This window comes from Lissotriton vulgaris, chromosome 3_1, assembly GCF_964263255.1.
Source record: "Lissotriton vulgaris chromosome 3_1, aLisVul1.2, whole genome shotgun sequence".
In the NCBI taxonomy this organism is placed as follows: Eukaryota; Metazoa; Chordata; class Amphibia; order Caudata; family Salamandridae; genus Lissotriton; species Lissotriton vulgaris.
Window position 1 is genome coordinate 1,780,876,411 of NC_141689.1, and position 18,381 is coordinate 1,780,894,791.

General features: G+C 47.0%; 1 protein-coding gene across 2 annotated transcripts in view; it reads left to right on the plus strand.

Annotated features, from left to right (window-relative positions):
- The window catches only part of ANXA5 (annexin A5), an 846,782-nt gene that overhangs the window by 358,144 nt on the left and 470,257 nt on the right, over positions 1 to 18,381 (plus strand). For both annotated transcript variants that reach the window (XM_086962217.1, XM_086962218.1), the window contains exon 6: positions 2,025 to 2,115. In XM_086962217.1, coding sequence (XP_086818343.1) covers positions 2,025 to 2,115 — 91 coding nt within the window. The remainder of the gene's footprint in view (positions 1 to 2,024; positions 2,116 to 18,381) is intronic.

An 18,381-nucleotide genomic window follows, 5' to 3' on the forward strand; every position in this document is an offset into this window, starting at 1 on the left:
CACGCTCATTCAGTACAGACATTCTAGTAACAAGCATTTGCAATGCAATAGGTCTCGCATTTGCGAGAATTTAAGCTATTAGCATTGTAAATGGAAATGCCTTTTATTTAAGATTTAAAAATCAACACCCAAATAAAAGGCATTGTCATTTACAATGCTAATAGCTTAAACTCTCGCAAATGCAAGACCTATTGCATTGCAAATGCTTGTTAACTTTGCATCTTTCCAAGATGGTGGTTTGAACATATTTTTCACTAACAAGACAAAATGCTACTAACATTTATTATACTTCGAAGTTGTTCTGTAGTCAGCAGTTTTAGTTCCATGGACATACTAGAATGCAATGTCCTTGCAACAATGTCCTTGTTTTCTTTTGTGCTTGTGGGAGACAACGGTTTTCCCCGACTAAGTAAAGCTATTTTTGTGCTTCTCATGCAGAACGCGATTCAGCTGGCGTTTTTATTTAATTAGTGCCTGCTTTAAATTCAGGCAAGGGGCACTTCACACGGGAGGTATCATGGATGCTGCATAGGGCTGTGAATGAGATGCAGCTCTGTAGACTCTGGCATATATTTTAAGAAGGAAAATGGCTGCTCTGGCAGAGCTGTAGGCCTGCACGCCAAGACAGAGTGCATTCGTTAATGCATTGAGGTTAGCTTCTTGAGACATTACACCAAGGTATGGGGTTAGACCATTCCAACTGGGTCCGGTAGAAGTGTACTCCCACCATGCTTTCACTAGTGTAGCGGTATTATTGATAGGAATAATATTAGGCTTAATCAACCTACTAATATGTGCGTCGTGACCTGTCTTGTGGTGATGCTGCCTTGTTAGACGAGGAGAGGTGCACTATATGCTACCCTCTGAGTGGTAGAGGGCTACTGCCTTTGGCTGGAGTTAAGTGACACAAGCACAGTGTTGGCAGCATATCTGTTTTGTTTTTAAGTTACCAACAGTATGAACAGATCTCTTTACCTGTGCCACTGGAATGGTAACCATCAGACCACTCGTATAAAATACTGTGGCTATATTAACTCTCCCTCGGCCTGCAAAGATTTTGTTCAGCACCGGACAGCTCACATTACTTGTCTGCGTGCTGTGAGGTGGGCATGCCTGTGGATGGTACATAGCATGGGGGCCTTTGGATTCTATTTTGGAAAAGCAGGTCCTGTAGAGGTTAGTGGAGGTGAGGACCGCAACCCCCTTACAAGAGATGTGGATTTCTAACACTCCTGAGGGCTGGGGTGGGAACACTCACTGGAGGAACGGGTAGCAGACCTCCTCTGTGCCCATGAAGGGTCTCATTGATTTCAGGAAGTGTTACTGGTCAGTTGGGGCTTGGTGCTTGTCAGGGAGATGGGGAGACTGATAAGGATGTCACTGTGGATGTGGGAATCGTGTTGAAGAGAAAGGTTCAAAGCTTTGAAACTTTGAGACATTGTAGTAGAGGCTGACAGCCAGGTATGATCCCAGATTACTTCCTTGGCCTATGTTGTGGAGCTTTTCCCGCTGGAGCAGACTGTCCCTTTGACAAAGTACAGGGCAGAGGTGAGAGCTCTTTCAAGTATCTGGCACCCAGAGTCCACATTTCAAGGACTCTAAATCGTGTGGGTCTAGACTTAGTCTTTAAGAACGTGAGCCTGAAAACCACATTTTGTTCAACTGCACTCACGGTTCATAAAGAGATAGATGGTTGCCAAGACTTCGGCTGCTGCAGCTATGACTGGAGACCAAGGTCTGTCAATCTCTGAGCTGGGTGAAAGGCCATCACCCAGGAAGATGGGACTGCCATCTTTTTGCATGCGAAGACTCCAAAGTTGTAAATATGCTACTCTTAAAATACCTTTTGTGAATAGCAAACGATTGTGAACTGTTACAAAAGTATACATTTACCTTTGTGAATCAGGCTGTAAGTGGATTGGTTTTCCTGAGGGTTTGTTGAGTTGATTGTGTATACTAAAAATTATTTTCAATTAAGGTTGCTGAGCTGTGGTTCTCTCATATATTATATCACTCCTTTTTAGGGACTCGGGACACATGAACATGTAATAATTGAAATTATGGCCTCAAGAACTGCTGCAGAGGTGAAACACATCAAAGAGACATATAAAAAAGGTATGTTTTTAAACTCATGTCAACAAAAGATTCTCTGCTGTGAATAAACCCAATGCGTACACGGTTCTTGTGGGAAACAAACATTTTGACTCGTCGAGAGTCAATCATGGGATTGGTAAAGTGCAACTATTCACCGCCCTGAGGAGGCACAACTCATGGATGTTCACTCTGATTCGTCCAAGAGCCAGGTCTTGAGGTCCTTCATGAACTTGGAGAGTGCTGGTGTTTGTCGGGGGTGGAGAGGGAGGGTGTTCCATGCCCTGGCTGCGAGGAAGGAGAAGAAACATCCTCCTGTTCTTGTTTTCTTCATGCCAACGCCGTAGCAAGGGAGAGCTTGGTTGAGCGGAAGGGATCTTTGGGGTGGGGGAAACCAGAGGCAGTGGTTCGGGTAGGCAGGTCCGGTGTTGTGGAGGGCATGGTGGGCATGGGTGAGGAGCTTGAAGGTGATTCTCTTCTTGACAGGGAGCTAATGTAGGGTTTGTAGGTGTTGGATGATGTGGTAGTAGCGAGGTAGGTCTAGGACTAGTCTGGCGGAGGCGTTCAGGATGTTCTGGAGTTTGTGGTGAGGTTCTTGTTTATCCCGGCGTAGGATGCGTTACCGTAGTCCAGTCTGCTGCTGATGAGAATGTGGGTGACTGTTTTCCTGTGCTAGTGAGGAATCCAGTGGAAGGTCTTTTGTAGGATATGGAGGGTGTGGAAAGAGGCGGAGGAGACTGCGTTGATTTGGCGGTTCATTTTGAGTTCAGAGTCCAGGATGTTTCTGAGGATGCAGACGTGGTCCGTGGGGGAGGGGCTGGGGGGGGGGGGGTTCCCGAGGGCAAAGGGTCACCCCTTCCAGGCATTGGGGTGCGTGCCCATAAGTACTTCAGTTATGTCCGTGTAGAGTTGTAGGCAGCTGTTCATCCACCTGCCGACAGCTTCCATTCCTTCTTTGAAGTTGTTTGGAGATGTTGGGTTTGTTGGATAGTGAGTGGATGAGTTGCATGTCATCTGCGTAGGATACAATGTTGACTCCGAGGGATCTGACGATAGGTGCAAGTGGGCCATGTGGATGTTGAACAGGGTGGGACTGATGGGAAGATCCTTGGGGAATTCCGTAGATGGTCGGTGTGGGATCTGAGAGGAAGAGTGGGTGTCTGAACTGCTGCGTTCTGCCCGATAGAAATGAGTGGATCCAGTTGAGGGCCTTATGCCGGATTCCTGCATAGTGTAGTCTCCGTGCTAGGGTGAGGTACAGTATCGGAGGATGCAGAGAGGTCCAGGAGGAGGAGGGCTACAATCTCTCCTCTGTCGAGGAGGGAGTTGATGTAGTCTGTCATGGTGAGGAGGGCGGTTTCGGTGCTGTGGTTTTTCCTGAAGCAGGATTGGGAGGTATTGAGGAGGTTTCCTTCAATGAAGACTAGCTGGCTGTTGACTTTCGCCAGGTACAGGAGTAAGGACATAGGTCTGAAAGTTTTGGAGGTCGGTCTGGTCCGCCAAGGATTTTTCAGGAGAGGTTTGATCTCAGCAGGTTTCCAGTCGTCAAAGGAGGCGGTTTCGAAGGAGCAGTTGATGATTCGTTGAAGCTCTGGCGATTATGTCGGCGTCTCAGTGGTAGATGAGAGCAGGGGTCTATGGGAAACCCCGGAGTGGACTGACTGTATGGTCTTCAGGGTGTGATTAATGTAAAGGGTGGTCCAGCTGTCTAGTGTAGGCTGTGTGGTGTTAGAGATGGTGGGAGTGGGTTCTGCGTGTAGGCTGTCGTCTAAGTTGTCATAGATGGTCCTGATTTTGTGGTGGAAGAAGGCTCTGAGTCTGTCGCAGAGGTCCTGGGAGGGGGGGTGTTGGTGTTCTCACTGTTGGGTTTGGTGAACTCGGATGCCAAAAAATCTCCATACTGATGTGTGCCAGGGCGGAGATTCTGTCCTGGAGTGCTTTCATCCTTGTGTATCTGATGAGCTTGTGGTCCGCAGCGGTTGCTGCTTTTAAGTTGTCAAGGTCTGCTGTGGTTTTGGAGTTCTTCCATATCTTTTTGAGGCAGCTGCAGGTTTGTCTTGATTCATGGAGTTCGACGGAGGACTAGCTGGCTGTCATGACTTGGGGGGGTTGGTAGTTTTCTTGAGGGGGGTGATGGTGTTTGCATAGTTCGCGAGCCAATTGTGCATGGTTCGGGCGGTGGCGGTTGAGTCGTCCTTGGTGCTAAGACCGTAGCTGCTGAGGGAGACTGTGTTCTGGTTGTCGGGAATCCTATTCCAATTCCTGCACTGGAACTTGTGTGGACGTTTGCGGGTGATGTTGGTTTTGAAGGTGAAGTGGATGCAACGATGGTCCGTCAATGGGGGTTTTGAGGTGTGGCTGGAGATGGAGTTTCCTGCTGTGAAGATGGGTTCGAGGGTGTGTCCTGCTGAGTGCGTGGCTTCTGGTATGATCTGTGTTGAGGAGGTTGTCCAGGAGGGAGGGGTAGTTGGGGACTTGAAGGTTGTTTTTTAAACATTTTTTTTTTTACATACTTTATTGGCATTCGGTATCATTTCGGACAATCCTATATCTTAGTACCAACATGTTCTAACTTTAGTTGTTAATAGCCTTCCCCATATCCACTTCTGCATTCCCCTTAGGCTCGGAGTCAAGTGTCCTTGCCCATTCTCGGTTATGCTGGGAGAATGGTGTTGGCCTCATGTTTCCCCTACCCCCCCACCTAATCAAAAAAACAAAAACAGGCAACTAGGTCACCCCCCTCCATGCACTGCTGTCTCCCCATTGCACCCCTGGAGCTCAGAAGATTACCCCCCTCTTATCGGACCGCATGTGGTCGCCCTACGCGGATGCTCACTGCCCTGCAGCTACTTTTTTCTATTAGGTCATGGTATCTGTTCCTCCCTGCCCGCGATCCCCAGAGCCTTTCCATCCTCCTCTCGATCACTAGTGATCTTGCTGTAAGAGTCTCTCAGGAGTAGAAGCTGCAGATACCTGACCGTCTCGCTGTATGTCTCCCACAATTGCTTCCCAAGCCCTGGCTCTCTCCTCCTTGCCTATCCCTCGTCTCGCAATTCTCATGATGACCCTGCTCTCGCATCCCGCCCATATCACGCGCTCCCGTTTCCATCTCTGCACACTGGGGCCCCTATGGTCTTTACAGTTACTGGAGATTTCCTGCTTTGCTAGGTTGAAGGCAAGGTCCTGGCATACTATCACGGACGTGGTAGTATGGCTCAGATTTATAGACTACCTTTTCCTCCTCTGGAAAGGTCCCAAGCAAAAACTAATCAAATACATTGACGCTCTGAACAAAAATAAAGTAGGACTCAAATTTACCTACAGCATCCAAAAAAAAGAAATAGACTTTTTGGACACCACGGTCTATATAAAAAACAAACTTGAGACAACAGTCTTTAGAAAAAAGACTTCTACAAACAGTGTCTTGTACGGCACCAGCTTTCACCCCACCCCACCTCACTGAAGCGAAGTATTCCATATGGAGAGTTCCTGCGCATGAGACTGAATTGTTCTGAGGACGAAGAGATGGAAAACAAATTTAAAGAAACAAAAGATCGATTCACTGCCCGTAGATACAAACACTCAGACATTGCTCATGGTGAACTAAGAGCAAGAACCAAAACGAGAACTGAAACACTAATACCCAAAAACAAAGAATCAAAAGCGGATAATGACAAACCACGAATGATTCTCACGTACTCCAGAGAGCTTTAAGATAAGACAGATCTTGACGAAATATTGGAGTGTGCTGAAAAAAGATATTGAAATTGGATCTCTAATAGGAGAAAGACCGTTGATAGTCTTTCATAAAGCACCATCAATACAGGACACCTTGGTTAACAGTCACTTCCGGATGATCAAACCTGTGTCATGGCTGGAAAAACGACAGCATGGATTTGCAAAATGTCAAACATGCAAGGCGTGCAAAATTGGTCAAAATCTCAAAAGCCTAAAAGACTCCAAAGGACGTAAGTTTGAAATCAAAGAAAAAATAACGTGCGAGTCACAATTTGTCGTATACCAACTCCAGTGTTTTTGTGGTAAATATATTGGCTCAACCACTTGCCCCCTCAAAAAAAGAATTCTGGAACATACACGATCAATCACAAACAATGACTACAGCTATGCGATTGCAAAACACCTAAAAACGCATCCTGGCAAAACCTAGAAGGATGTTACATACGCAGGCATAGCCATGGTAAATGAAAATGAACACGGTGGTGACCGAATTACCAAACTGCGACGTCTCGAATCTAAATTAATAATCAGATTTAAAACCAGAACCCCGATGAGACTGAATGGGGACGACGAGATGTATGTGCATCTGTGATAAATCTAATGCACAATGGACATGAAAGCGTTGAAAAATGTACTTAATGCTGAAGAAACTGTCAATTTATTTGATAAGTAATGGTTGAAAAAGTTGGGACTCTAAGACGTTTTTAAATGGTATATCAGACATATATGTGATTTAAGTAAATCCGCGGGTGCCGCTCGTTGTGCCTTTGTGGATTCCCTTTAGTCTCTGCCAGTACCTGACTCAAGAGGACTCTGTGGAACTCTCCTTGGCTGCCGCTTCTGAGCGCTACTCAAGGGGGGTGTAATCTGAGATCTGCAAACACCGAGGGACTGCGAGGTCCAGCAGGCTTTTCCACACACAGCTGCTGCCTCTTCCCTCGGTGTTCACGCCCCCCGCCAGCCCCAATATAATCACCTCATCATTCCGCGCGCGCGGGCTGGCGCCGGGCTAAGCCTGGGCAAAGGGCGGGCCCTCTGTGGCCCTCCGAGGCCTGTGGAGTCTGGACTGGGCCAGTACCCTTGGTTTTGCCAAGCCATCCTTTTGCGTAGTTACTGTGGCCTGCTACCACTGTGTTTTACCTGTTCCTACTGCATTTGCTTGTATTTTGAAAACGGGTCTTTTGGGTTGAGCTTTGTTAGTTAGGCCCAAACCTTTACTATAGGAATGTGTACCCGTGAAACACGTAGTAAGACCGGGGCCGGTGCTTCAAAATTGACGGGCACTTTAGATAACTTTATTGTGTGCACTAATTCATTAATTGATGAAGGTATCGCCCTTATGGAAAGAAGGGTGTCTATGGACCTCGCACATGCGAGAAGGTCTTCCTTAGATATTATAGCCTCTGCACGCACGCCGCTTTAAACTTTTTCAACCCCTGAACCAAATCAAATTGTCTCATCCCCTATAACCCACTCCACCAATAGTAGCCAGCCTGTCCCATTGGATTTCCCTGTCCTGATACCCCCTCCTTTAGCCCTTCCGATCCCCTCTGTGATCCCCCAGCCAGCTACTGACCGCCAGGAAGAGATACCCAATCTTAGGGGCATAAGGGAGGGTGCTATCCCCAAATGTCCTAAACCATCTAGTAAGGAAAGTAGTGATTGCATAGAGGTTGTCGATGGGGTGGGGGGTCCTATAGAAATCGCCAGCAACACCAGTGGCAATATGGAGGGAAGGGCTAGTATGGTCAACCCGGGTAACAGTGTAGTGAGAGTAGAGGCGACCCATGTACACCATCCCCCCCGATGGGTCTTCCTGACAATTCAGTCTCTAACACCAGCCATGCGAGTCTCCTTGAGTCAAGCAGCCTGGATGAAACCACAGAGGAATTGAAAGATAGAAATGGCTTATTCATGAGTTCCCTATCCAATCTTATTAAATCTTTACTCACGCCCTTGGAGAATAGATTGCAGGGGATTGAACAGCAGCTCCAGGTCATACACCTGGAGCTAAAAACCCACTCAAAAGCCCCTGCTCAAAAAGCTTTGGGTACTTCAGTACCGTCTAATACTAAACCACCGGTACCCTCTAAACAGCCAGTAGGGAAAAATGTGACAACCAAATCACTTCCACCTAAAACCCCCACTCTGAAGATCACTAATAACTGTGCAGCCAAATTGTCGTCCAATGCCCCTAGTAAATCCCAGACTTCTGATGGACCCCCCATCCTGGCACTTAAATCACCAACACCCCCACTTGTGAAATCTAAGGTACGCCGCAATATTAGTTTACCACCTGACGCCTGCCCCTATGTAATAGTGTTAACAAGCGTCCCTGAGCTTGTCCCTACAACAACTGAATCTTTTTGGGCTCTCAAAAATAAAGTCTGCCATTGGTTAGACCAAAACCATCCACTACCACCAAATATCCACAGTAATTTACTTATGGTAGAGGGAGCCCCCTGGGTAGGCGAGAATAAAAAAATATTCAAGGGGACTGTGTTGTGACATTTGAGGACTCTTGTTCGGTGGAACATATAATTGCAGGGCCCCCATGTAACACTAACTCCTCAGTTTCAGCCAAACCTCTATCCTATTTCTATATGCTTTCAGACTATCGTAGTAATAGGTGGAGCTGGTTGAGAGCTTCTAGCCACACGGGAAGAGGACTAAGAGGGGAGCCTTGGCTGGACGATAACCTAAATCAGTGGGACGGTAGTAACACCGGAGGGTGGACTCCAGTGCACCCTACAAAGGGTAGACGTTTTTATGGCATCAACCAGCATAACGGGGCATGGTCTGGGCAACATTATAATACTAGACAGTGGAATGTTGGCGACAATGGAGGGTGGAGCACAGTCCCGAGAAGAATTGGTAGGCCCCTGTATGGGGCAAACCACTTTAATGGGACATGGTCAGGACAACAGCATAACCCTCCTCCTATACCTTGTTTTAATCGTTATAGTGGGTTGGAAGCAGTGGACTGACTCCCAGTTTCTTCACTGGGGAAAGTAGCTCCGAGGGAAGTGCTAGATCCTCCAGGGGTTGATGTATGTATGTATGTATGTATATATGTGTATATGTGTAGAGAGGGCCAAGTATACCTGGAAACCTGTAGCCCTAGTCTTAGTAAAGAGGAAGATGGCCCTTTACTCTCAACTACACTGGGAAAAGAAGTATTGAGGGAAATGATAGACCCTTTGGGGGGTTGAAGTTGGTAGTGTTAGGGAGGGCCAGGAACACCTGGAATCCTGCGGCCCTAGTTTTATCGAAGAGGAAGCCGGTCCCACACATTTAATTACTGTACCGACTGTAGCCGATACTCCCATTAATATCCTTTCCTGGAACATAGCAGGGCTTAGGAAAAACCTTGCAGCTCCAGAATGGAACGATTTCATTGATCCCTTCCATATCTGCATGTTTCAGGAAACCTGGTGTCTGTCACCGCAATACAAAAATGGGTACTCTACCTATTATGTTCCGGCAGTCTCCTCCGGGAAAGGTCGCCCGTCTGGTGGCCTCCTCATATGGGTGAAAGTAAATCTAAATTATGTGGTCACTATGCACAGTGTCCCTTCAAATGGCATCTTGCATATCTCCCTGAAAAGCCCCCATGGGGGTAAAATACATTTTTTTTGTATCTATACAAGAGGGGCACAGGGTTGCCAAATTTCACAAACAATCAAGCTGTTGGAATCTAAGTTATCAGAATTGCCACCTGGATCAAAAATCCTGGTGGGGGGCGATATTAACTGCACATTCGAACCCCTGGATGATGAGGACATATTGGGTTGGAGCTCGGAGGACTGGAGACATTCTATACCCCCTCTAGTTCTGGCTTCCATTAAGAAATGGTACCCCAGAGCAATCCAGCTGAATGCTCTGGCTATGGACCATAACCTACGAGCTCTTAATGGGAGGACCATTTCTGATCGCAATGGGGCGATGACCTATAACAGGTTAGACTCCCCATCGCAAATTGATTACATTTTTTTAGACTTCTAATCCTGGGCCAACCTTGTAGATATGGAGGTTAAGCAGTCCTCAGACAGTGATCATAACCCTTTGTGTATGGGAATCTATTGGGCCAATGGGTTAAGTGAGAGTGCAGGACCGAAGCTGATCACTAAGGAGGTCTTTCCTTCTAACTGCAACAGGAAACTAAGATGGGATGTGGTTAAGTGTGAAGAGGGGAAACTTAACCATATCAGGGAACTAGTTATTGCGGAAACTTCCTGTCTTGTAGCGGTGGATTTGGCAAATTCAAATTTTTCGGGGCCGACATCACTAGCTCAATACCAGAACTTTGTAGTTAAAATAGGAAAGCATTTCCTTAAAAACTCCAAAGGGAAGCCATCGGCCGATCCTCGAACCCTGAAGACTAACCTTTGGTACACAGCAAACTGCAGGAAAAAGAGGAAGGCTATTGCCCTAGCTATAAAATTGAAAGACCCTAGAGCAGTGAGACTGGCCAGGAGGGATTATCGCAAAACTATATCCTTAGCTAAAAAGAATTGGGAAGAGGACCATTGGCAGCAGCTTAAGATCGCGGCTTGTGAAAAGAATTCAGTCACCTTTTGGAAATTAATTAATATTTTAGACCGTAGAGGAGTTGATCCCATTTTAAATCACATAAGTGAACAGCAATGGCATGCCCATTTTTTAAAACTATATTGTGATGATGCTCAAGCTCATCCAATACCATTATCTTCGTGCCACCTAAGAATAGCTTCACCTACTGAGGCGATTCAATTTACTGCGCGAGAGGTCCGAGATGCTATTTCCAAAATCCTTCCAGGTAAAGCAGCCAGTCCAGATGGCTTGCCTGGAGATTTGTTATCCTATGACACCTCAATATGGGCAGACTTCATAGCATGCCTAATGAATTTAATCCAGCTAAGCCACCCGTCCCGGAATCATGGAAAGGGGCGGAGGTGATCACGATTTGTAAAGGAATTAGAGAGGACCCTGCCAACTACAGACCAATTAGTTTAATTGATACAATTCAAAAGGTAGTTGGCAGGGTCATTATAAGCAGAGTTGAGACATGGCTTATGGATGAAGGTGTATTAACACACTTCCAGGCTGGGTTTAGGCAGAATGTCGGAGCAATGGACCAGGTGTTTCGGTTTTGTGCGGTTTATTGGAAGTCGGTATCTATTAATAAGGGCAGCCTTTATCTGGCTTTCATAGATCTCAAAACCGCATTTGATGTTATTCCACGTACTAAACTATGGGAGATATTGTCCATGGGGTTTCCCAGCTATTTGCTGCAACTTGTCATCAAGCTCCATGAACACTATTTTGCAAGGATACGGTGGGGGAGTCGGGGGCAACTGACAAGGAGGGTACCAGTCAACAGAGGGGTGCGGCAGGGATGCGTGATGGCCCCAACGTTGTTCTCCCTCTTTATAAATGGGGTGGTGGACCATTTAAGGGAGGACCCTGCGGACGCGCCTGTCCTTGCCGGAGAGAAGACTCCCACACTCCTCTTTGCGGACGATACCCTCCTGATGTCCAAGACCCCGAAGGGCCTGCAAAAATTGCATGACCGTTTCTCCCTCTACTGTAAAGAGCGTGGTCTATCAATAAACACCGCGAAAACAAAGTTAATGGTTTTATCTGCAAAAAGAAAGGTTAGAAAGGTACATATCTCACTGTTCGGGTCACCTCTGGAGGTGGTGAATGAATTGGACTACCTGGGGGTTAGGTTATCCAATAATATGTCCTGGGACTCTCACATATCCAAAATGGTACTTAATCTCAAAAGAGTCTCTGGAGCGATACTAAAGAACCAGCGCCTCTCCATTAGCAGACCGGTTGCTCCAGCCTTGGCAGTCTAAGAGGGGAAGGCTGTAGCCTCGGCAGTCTACGGTTCTGAACTATGGGGTACCGAAAACACCAAGGCCCTGGCATCTGCAAAGAATAAGTTTATTAGAGATTTGGTATTACTCCCAGTGTCAACCCCTTTGATACCATTATTTTTTGACATGGACAAAAAATCAATCAATGGATGATAAAGTCCATCTTAGGCCGCTGTTATTTTGGGTGCGCCTTAGGACTCAAGACTTAATAGAATATGCCCGAGTGCTGGACGAATTAATCTCCCTTAATGTCAATAATAAGATAAAGTGGCTTCACCTTAAGTTGTTGGTAACTTCTATAGGTTTGGGAGAGACTTGGGCCTCGCAATGTCCACCTCCTAAACAAATTGTCAAAAAGTTATATTGGGATTGGGTTGAGTCCAAGGTCCATGTCCACCCCAAATTGGGATCCTGAAGGTCAAATTCCTTGATCACACACCATCTTGTAAGTTGGAACCCTTTTTGGACTTTATCCAGCTACCCAGAGACAGGACCTTGTTTTTGAAGTTGAGATATGGTACTCTGCACCTTAAGAAATGTATGGAAGGATGGAAAAGCATGGGGGGTATGACTTAAATTGCCCAGGCTGTAGTTGCCCGGAGGAAACCCTGGGTCACTTCTTATTCGCATGCACAGCTTATAAGCATGGGCAGTAAAGCTAGGTGTCCCTATGCCAACTCGTCAAAGCAAGTCCTCTGTGATTTTTCAGACTACACCAAAGAGCAGCAGCTAAACCTCTGCTCCCCTTGGTACCAGGCCTTATGGAGCAAGTGATGGACATTTTTCTCACGTCAGCGAGTGTTAAGACCATTCCAGCGAGCATCTTAAAGTACCGTTCACCAGAGGATGATCCGCTCTTCCTCAGAGCTGACCCTCCCCCGGATTTAGTCATAATTGCTGCAGCAAAGACGACCCATGCAGTTGCATCCTCCTCCACTGTCCCACCAGACAAGGAGAGTAAGATTCAGGAATTCTGGAGAAGGAAAGTTTGTGGCACTTCAGCCTCCATGTTGAATGTCTACAACGCAGCGGCGCTCCTGGGCCGCTACGACAAATCTTTGTGGAACTAACTACAGGGATTGACTGAAAAGTTGCTGCAGAAGACCGCAAGGATTTTGAAGAAATCCTAACAGAGGGCAGTCTGGTATCTAACCAGGTCATCAGTGCTGCGGGGTATGGAGCAACCCTTTTGGCACTTGCTTATGCTCATGGGGTATGCGCAAGAAGAACATTTTGACTAAGACTTACATCGCTCACGCCAGAAGCGCAGTCACGCATTCTCAATCTTTCCTTCTCCGGTTCCTCTTTGTTTGGGGCATCACACAGTTGAAGAGATGGCACGGATGAAAATAGAACTGGACACGCTGAAGGCTGTGGGCCTTAAAAAGAAAAAGGAATTCTGTAAGAGATTCTGCCCTTACAATTGCCAATCCTCTCAACAGAGGGTTCAAACCCCTCATTGGCAGAAATATCTGAATCAGCAAGGCTAGCAAAGATCGCAGTATTGGGGCAGACGTCCCTCCAGAGGAGGTGGAAACTAGCGTCAATGCAACAACTCCGCCAAGACGCGGTCAAATCATTAAGTACTCACTTCCCCCGTCGCCGTTCACCATTCCAGTTCGGGGCGATGTATCGCAAATCGTGTCTAAGAGTGGGGAGCTATCACAAAGGATCGGTGGGTGCTAGCTACGATGCACACTGGGTACTCTCTACGTTTTTAACAATGCCCCCCCCTCAATCCCTCCAGTTCCACCATGGTGTCACCGGTTAAAACTCTTGCAGAAAGAGGTTACCATTCTTCTCCGAAAGTTAGCCATCGAAAGGGTGCCAGTATCTCAAAGAGGGAAAGGGGTTTACTCAAAATACTTCTTGGTAAAGAAAAAGCGCCAAAATGCAGAGTACAGACCCATTCTGGACTTGCGGACATTCAACCTATCCATCAAAAAGGAGAAGTTTTGCATGTTGGCTCTCCATCAAATATATTCACATCTCAGACCGGGGGACTGGATGTGTTCGCTGGATCTGCAAGATGCCTACTTTCACGTCCTGATCAATCCGCATCAGACAATACCTGTGATTCCTGGTGGGATCCGCTCATTACCAGTTCAAAGTTCCACTCTTTGGGTTGAAGTCAGTCCCAAAGTGTTCACGAAGTGCATGGCGGTGGTGGCAGCCGCACTGCGCCGCAGGTGCGTCTTCGTGTACCCCTAATTGAGCGACTGGCTGTTGAAAGGCCCTTCCTCAGACAGTGTGAGGAGTCATTTCTTGAGCTGTGCCGCCGGCTGGGCCTGCATGTGAATTTCACCAAGTCAACGTCACAGCCAACGCAGAAAATAAATTTCTTAGGAGCTCTGCTAGACTCCATGGTAGGGAAAGTGTTTCCTTCGGAGGAGAGACCGTGTTCCCTCATACAGAAATGCCAGCTGGTTCTGCACAACAAAAAACTGCCTGTGCGTCAGATTGCCTCCTGCTAGGGTCGATGGCATCCTGCTTCTTCCTGGTTCCCAATGCCAGACTGCAAATGCGTCCTCTTCAGCAGGATCTAGTGGAAAAGTAGGACCAGCAGACAGCTCCCTGGGAAGAAAAAATACGTCTATCAAATGCGGCACGAGCGTCCATACCTTGGTGGATGAGAAAACGAAATATGCAAGTTGGAATTACCTTCCATCAATCCCCGCCTGCTCAGGCACTGATCACGGATGCCTCGCTGCAGGGTTGGGGGGGCCCACATGGGACCTCTCCAGACTCCAGGACTGTGGTCTCCAAGAGCGATCTTACCGCATCAACATGTTGGAGCTGAGAGCAGTTCACCTAGCCCTCAAGGCTTTCCTACCTTCGATTCAGGCAACCTCTGTACTGGTACATATGGACAACACTACCACCATGTACTAACTGAACAAACTGGGGAACTCACTCACACTTTCCCTGGAGGCTCAAACACTCTGGCATTGGCTCCTGGATTGGAATCTGTCAGTCATAGCAGTCCACCTGCCGGGAGAACAGAACGTGAGAGCGGATGCGCTCAGCCGTCACTTCGAAGACGGAGTAGACTGGGTTCTCAACGACAAGGTCTTCAAAGACCTGTTCCAGTCAAGGGGTCATCCCACCATCGAGCTCTTCGCGGACGACTAAAATACCAAATGCTCAGACTTCGCCTCACGGTTTTACCTACCAGGATCGAAAGAGAAAGCCCTTTTGATAGACTGGCCCGGGGCATTTGTGTACGCCTTTCCACCCCTTCCGCTGATCTCTAAGCTGGTGACCAAGCTGTCCCATTCGTGCACGAGGATGATACTAATTGCTCTGGACTGGCAGTGACAATGGTGGGACCCGGACCTTCTGCCCCTATCAGAGTGCCCTCAAAAGAAGCTGCTGTGCAGACCGGACCTGCTGTCCAAGATGAATGGGAAGATTCATCACTCCAACCTTCCCTCACTTAACTTGGCAGGATGTCTCCTGAGGTCCCCTAGTATGGCCACCTAGGACTACATGTCCATCTTGAAGGAAGCGAGGAGACTGTCCACTAGGCATTCGTATGTATGCAAGTGGAAACTGTTTTACATGTGGTGTATGCAAAACAATTGTGATTTAACTAAGGGTCAGGAAAAAGTCATCCTTCCTTACCTACTTTATCTGGCGAAAAAGCAGAGTTGAAGTTTCTTCCCTTAAGGTGCATTTAGCAGCTATAACTGCATATAGACGTTCACCTTCTCAACATTCCTTTTTCCAGTTACAGGCTGTTAAGGTTTTTTGCAGGGTTTAAAGAAGGCCTACCCTCCGGTCCGGCCACCTTCACCACCCTGGGAGCTAAACCTGGTGCTATCAAAATTGATGGGTCCTCCTTTTGAGTCCATACACAAAGCAACCTTACAGCATCTTTCTTGGAAGGTGGCTTTCTTGGTAGCGATCACGTCAGCTCACAGAGGGGGCGAAATACAGGTTCTGTGCTCTAAAGAACCTTCTACAGTCTTCCATCTTAACAGGGTTATGTTGAGGACGCACCCCTCTTTCCTTCCAAAGGTGGTGTTAGATTTTCATGTGAATCAGACCATCTCTCTACCCACCTTTTTCCCTATCCCTCCACTCCAGCTGATAAAGCTTTGCATTCTCTGGACCTGAAAAGGGTTTTTAAATTCTATCTGGAATGGTCCAGATCTGTAAGAAAATCTGATCAACTGTTTGTTAACTACGGGTCGATCAGAACTCTTTTGGCAGCGCCAAACCGTTCAATCTCCAGATGGATAGATTAATGAATCAAGCTTGCTTATCAATTAGTGCAGAAGCCCTTGGGTTTACTCCAAACGTGCATTCTACCAGAGGAAAAGCGGCTACCACTGCTTTTCTTCAAAATCTGTAAGGCGGCAACTTGGAGGTCCGTTCCATACATTTACGAGGCACTACTGTCTGGAGTCTGACACCAGAGCAGACGCCCAAGTAGGCCAGGCCTCCTTGCGGAATCTGTTCATCTGATTTCGGCTGTTATTTTTTGTTTGGTCATTGTATTCTCATTGACCTGCTGGTGGTTGATGGGCTTGCTATTATATTCAGTGCTTATGACTATTGATGAGGATCCCCTGGAAGAGAAGGAGAAGTTACTTACCTGTAATCCTAGTTCTCTTCCAGGGGTATCCTCATCAAAGTCATAAGCAACCCACACGCCTCCCCAGGTAAGTGAGGTGTTTCTAAAGTGTTTAAGGATATGTTTGTGCCCTGACCTTCAGGGTTATGCAAAGAACAACTGACCTAACTGTCACCCCTGAGGCATGATGGGAAGCTTGGGGGTCATGGCTGCCTTAAAGGCATGGTGCCAGTTTTTGTTGAAAATGCTTTCATTTTCTATGCTATTGGTTTGCAATGCCACCTGTAGGCTAACAATGTCTACTTTATTTGCAGTTTTACTCTTTGAATACTTTGCTCATTTAAAGAGTTAAAGTGCTACTAACCCTCTTGTGTTTTTATATATTTGCAAATATTCTTTGTGTAATTACTTTGTTTAGCTTCCTACTGGAAGCTGTATTGGTATGAGAAAAAATTATATATGTATATGCATATATGTAGAGCTGTATTTAGGTGATTTCCATATATAATTTTTATATTATTTCCGGGGCCCCGCACATGGGCGGGAATATTCAGTACTTATGACTTTGATGTGGATACCCCTGGAAGAGAACTAGGATTACAGGTAAGTAACGAACTTATCCTTATCGAAACCCTTTCAACGTGCAATCCCACTTAACTAACGGTATTGTCTCGATCGTGTGCCTTCGCGCACTCAAAAACTTTCGATTAAACTTGGACGCCTGAGAAGCTCGACGTGGGCTGTTGGGCCTACCTGCGCCGATAAAGACGGATAGAGATGGACGTTGATGGAACGGACTCCATTTAAGAAATGTCCACAGTGTAGTGCTATGTTTCCACACTCTTACCTCTATCCTGTTTGCAATCTGTGCCTCTCTCCAGAACATCGAGAGGACGATTGCGAAGCTTGTCTCTCATTAAAGTCGAAAAAGACCATGTGGGATCGTCAAGCTAGACACAGCGAGGCACAGGTTCCTTTCCGGACATTTTGCATCCAGGTCCTGATAACCTTCCGGAGCCGGAACAAGAAGAGATTCCGGACTCCGAAGTAGACTTCTTCGACGCCGAAGATGACATCACCCCGGCTCAATGGGACGTGAGTACTGAGACCCCAGCCATGACCAAGCCCATACCTCAAGTAAAACCTTCTTCTTCGGGCTCAAGTTCACACCAAACAAAAACTTTTAACGCCCCTCTCCCGGGCCTGGCACCGAACGACAAAGAAAGGCTGTCCAGCTAGAGCCAACCATCCGGTACTGAAAAAAACACCTTCGTCACCGAAACGCAGTTTGAGTTGCCACGCCCTCTTCCACCGGCACCGGGAAAACATTAGGCACCAAAATCTACAAAAGATCCCTCTACACCGAAGCAATCCGATAAAACATCTGGACTGAAGCGGCCGGATAAAACCTCGGCCCCAAAGCACTCAGACAACTTTTGCACCGAAACCCACAGCAATGACTTTGACTCCGAAAACTTCAGAGGCAAGACTATTAAAGGACAAGACATCGAAAGCTTCGGAATCCGGGAAGGACGCTGTACTGGACAATGTCCCAAAACATCTAAAAACAGTTTCCAAAGAGAAAGCCAAGCAAACCTATCGATCCCGAAGAGCTTTTCTTTCCCGATCCAAAACAGACCACTATATTTAATCACCCAAAGACTGGTCACATCGTCACCAAGCCACCAACAAAGAGGAAACCAGAGAAACATTTGCCGCAAGCTCCAGTTCCTCCAAAGATGTATATAGCTACGAAAACATCTGAAAGAGGCACGCTAGTGATAGATTCCTTACCCTAGAATATCCCCAGGCGTCAGACTGGATCCGGAAATTTTTGCATAGCAATACCCTCTGCGTCCGTCGGCGTCGTTAGTGCCGGAATGACGTCGTCGGAGTACTTAGACGCCACCCATGCGCGCTGACGTCAGTTCTTCTTTTTTCCGCGCCAGCTAGCGCAGATCTGGAGAAGCTCTACCCCTAGTCATTTTTTTTTTTTACTAAACTTTTGATCTTTTTAATCATTCTTTCTCTTAGAGTCTTCGACTCTATCGGTGCCGCTAGGGATGCCCGGGTTCAAACCCTGCTCGAAGTGCGACCGACTGATGTCGG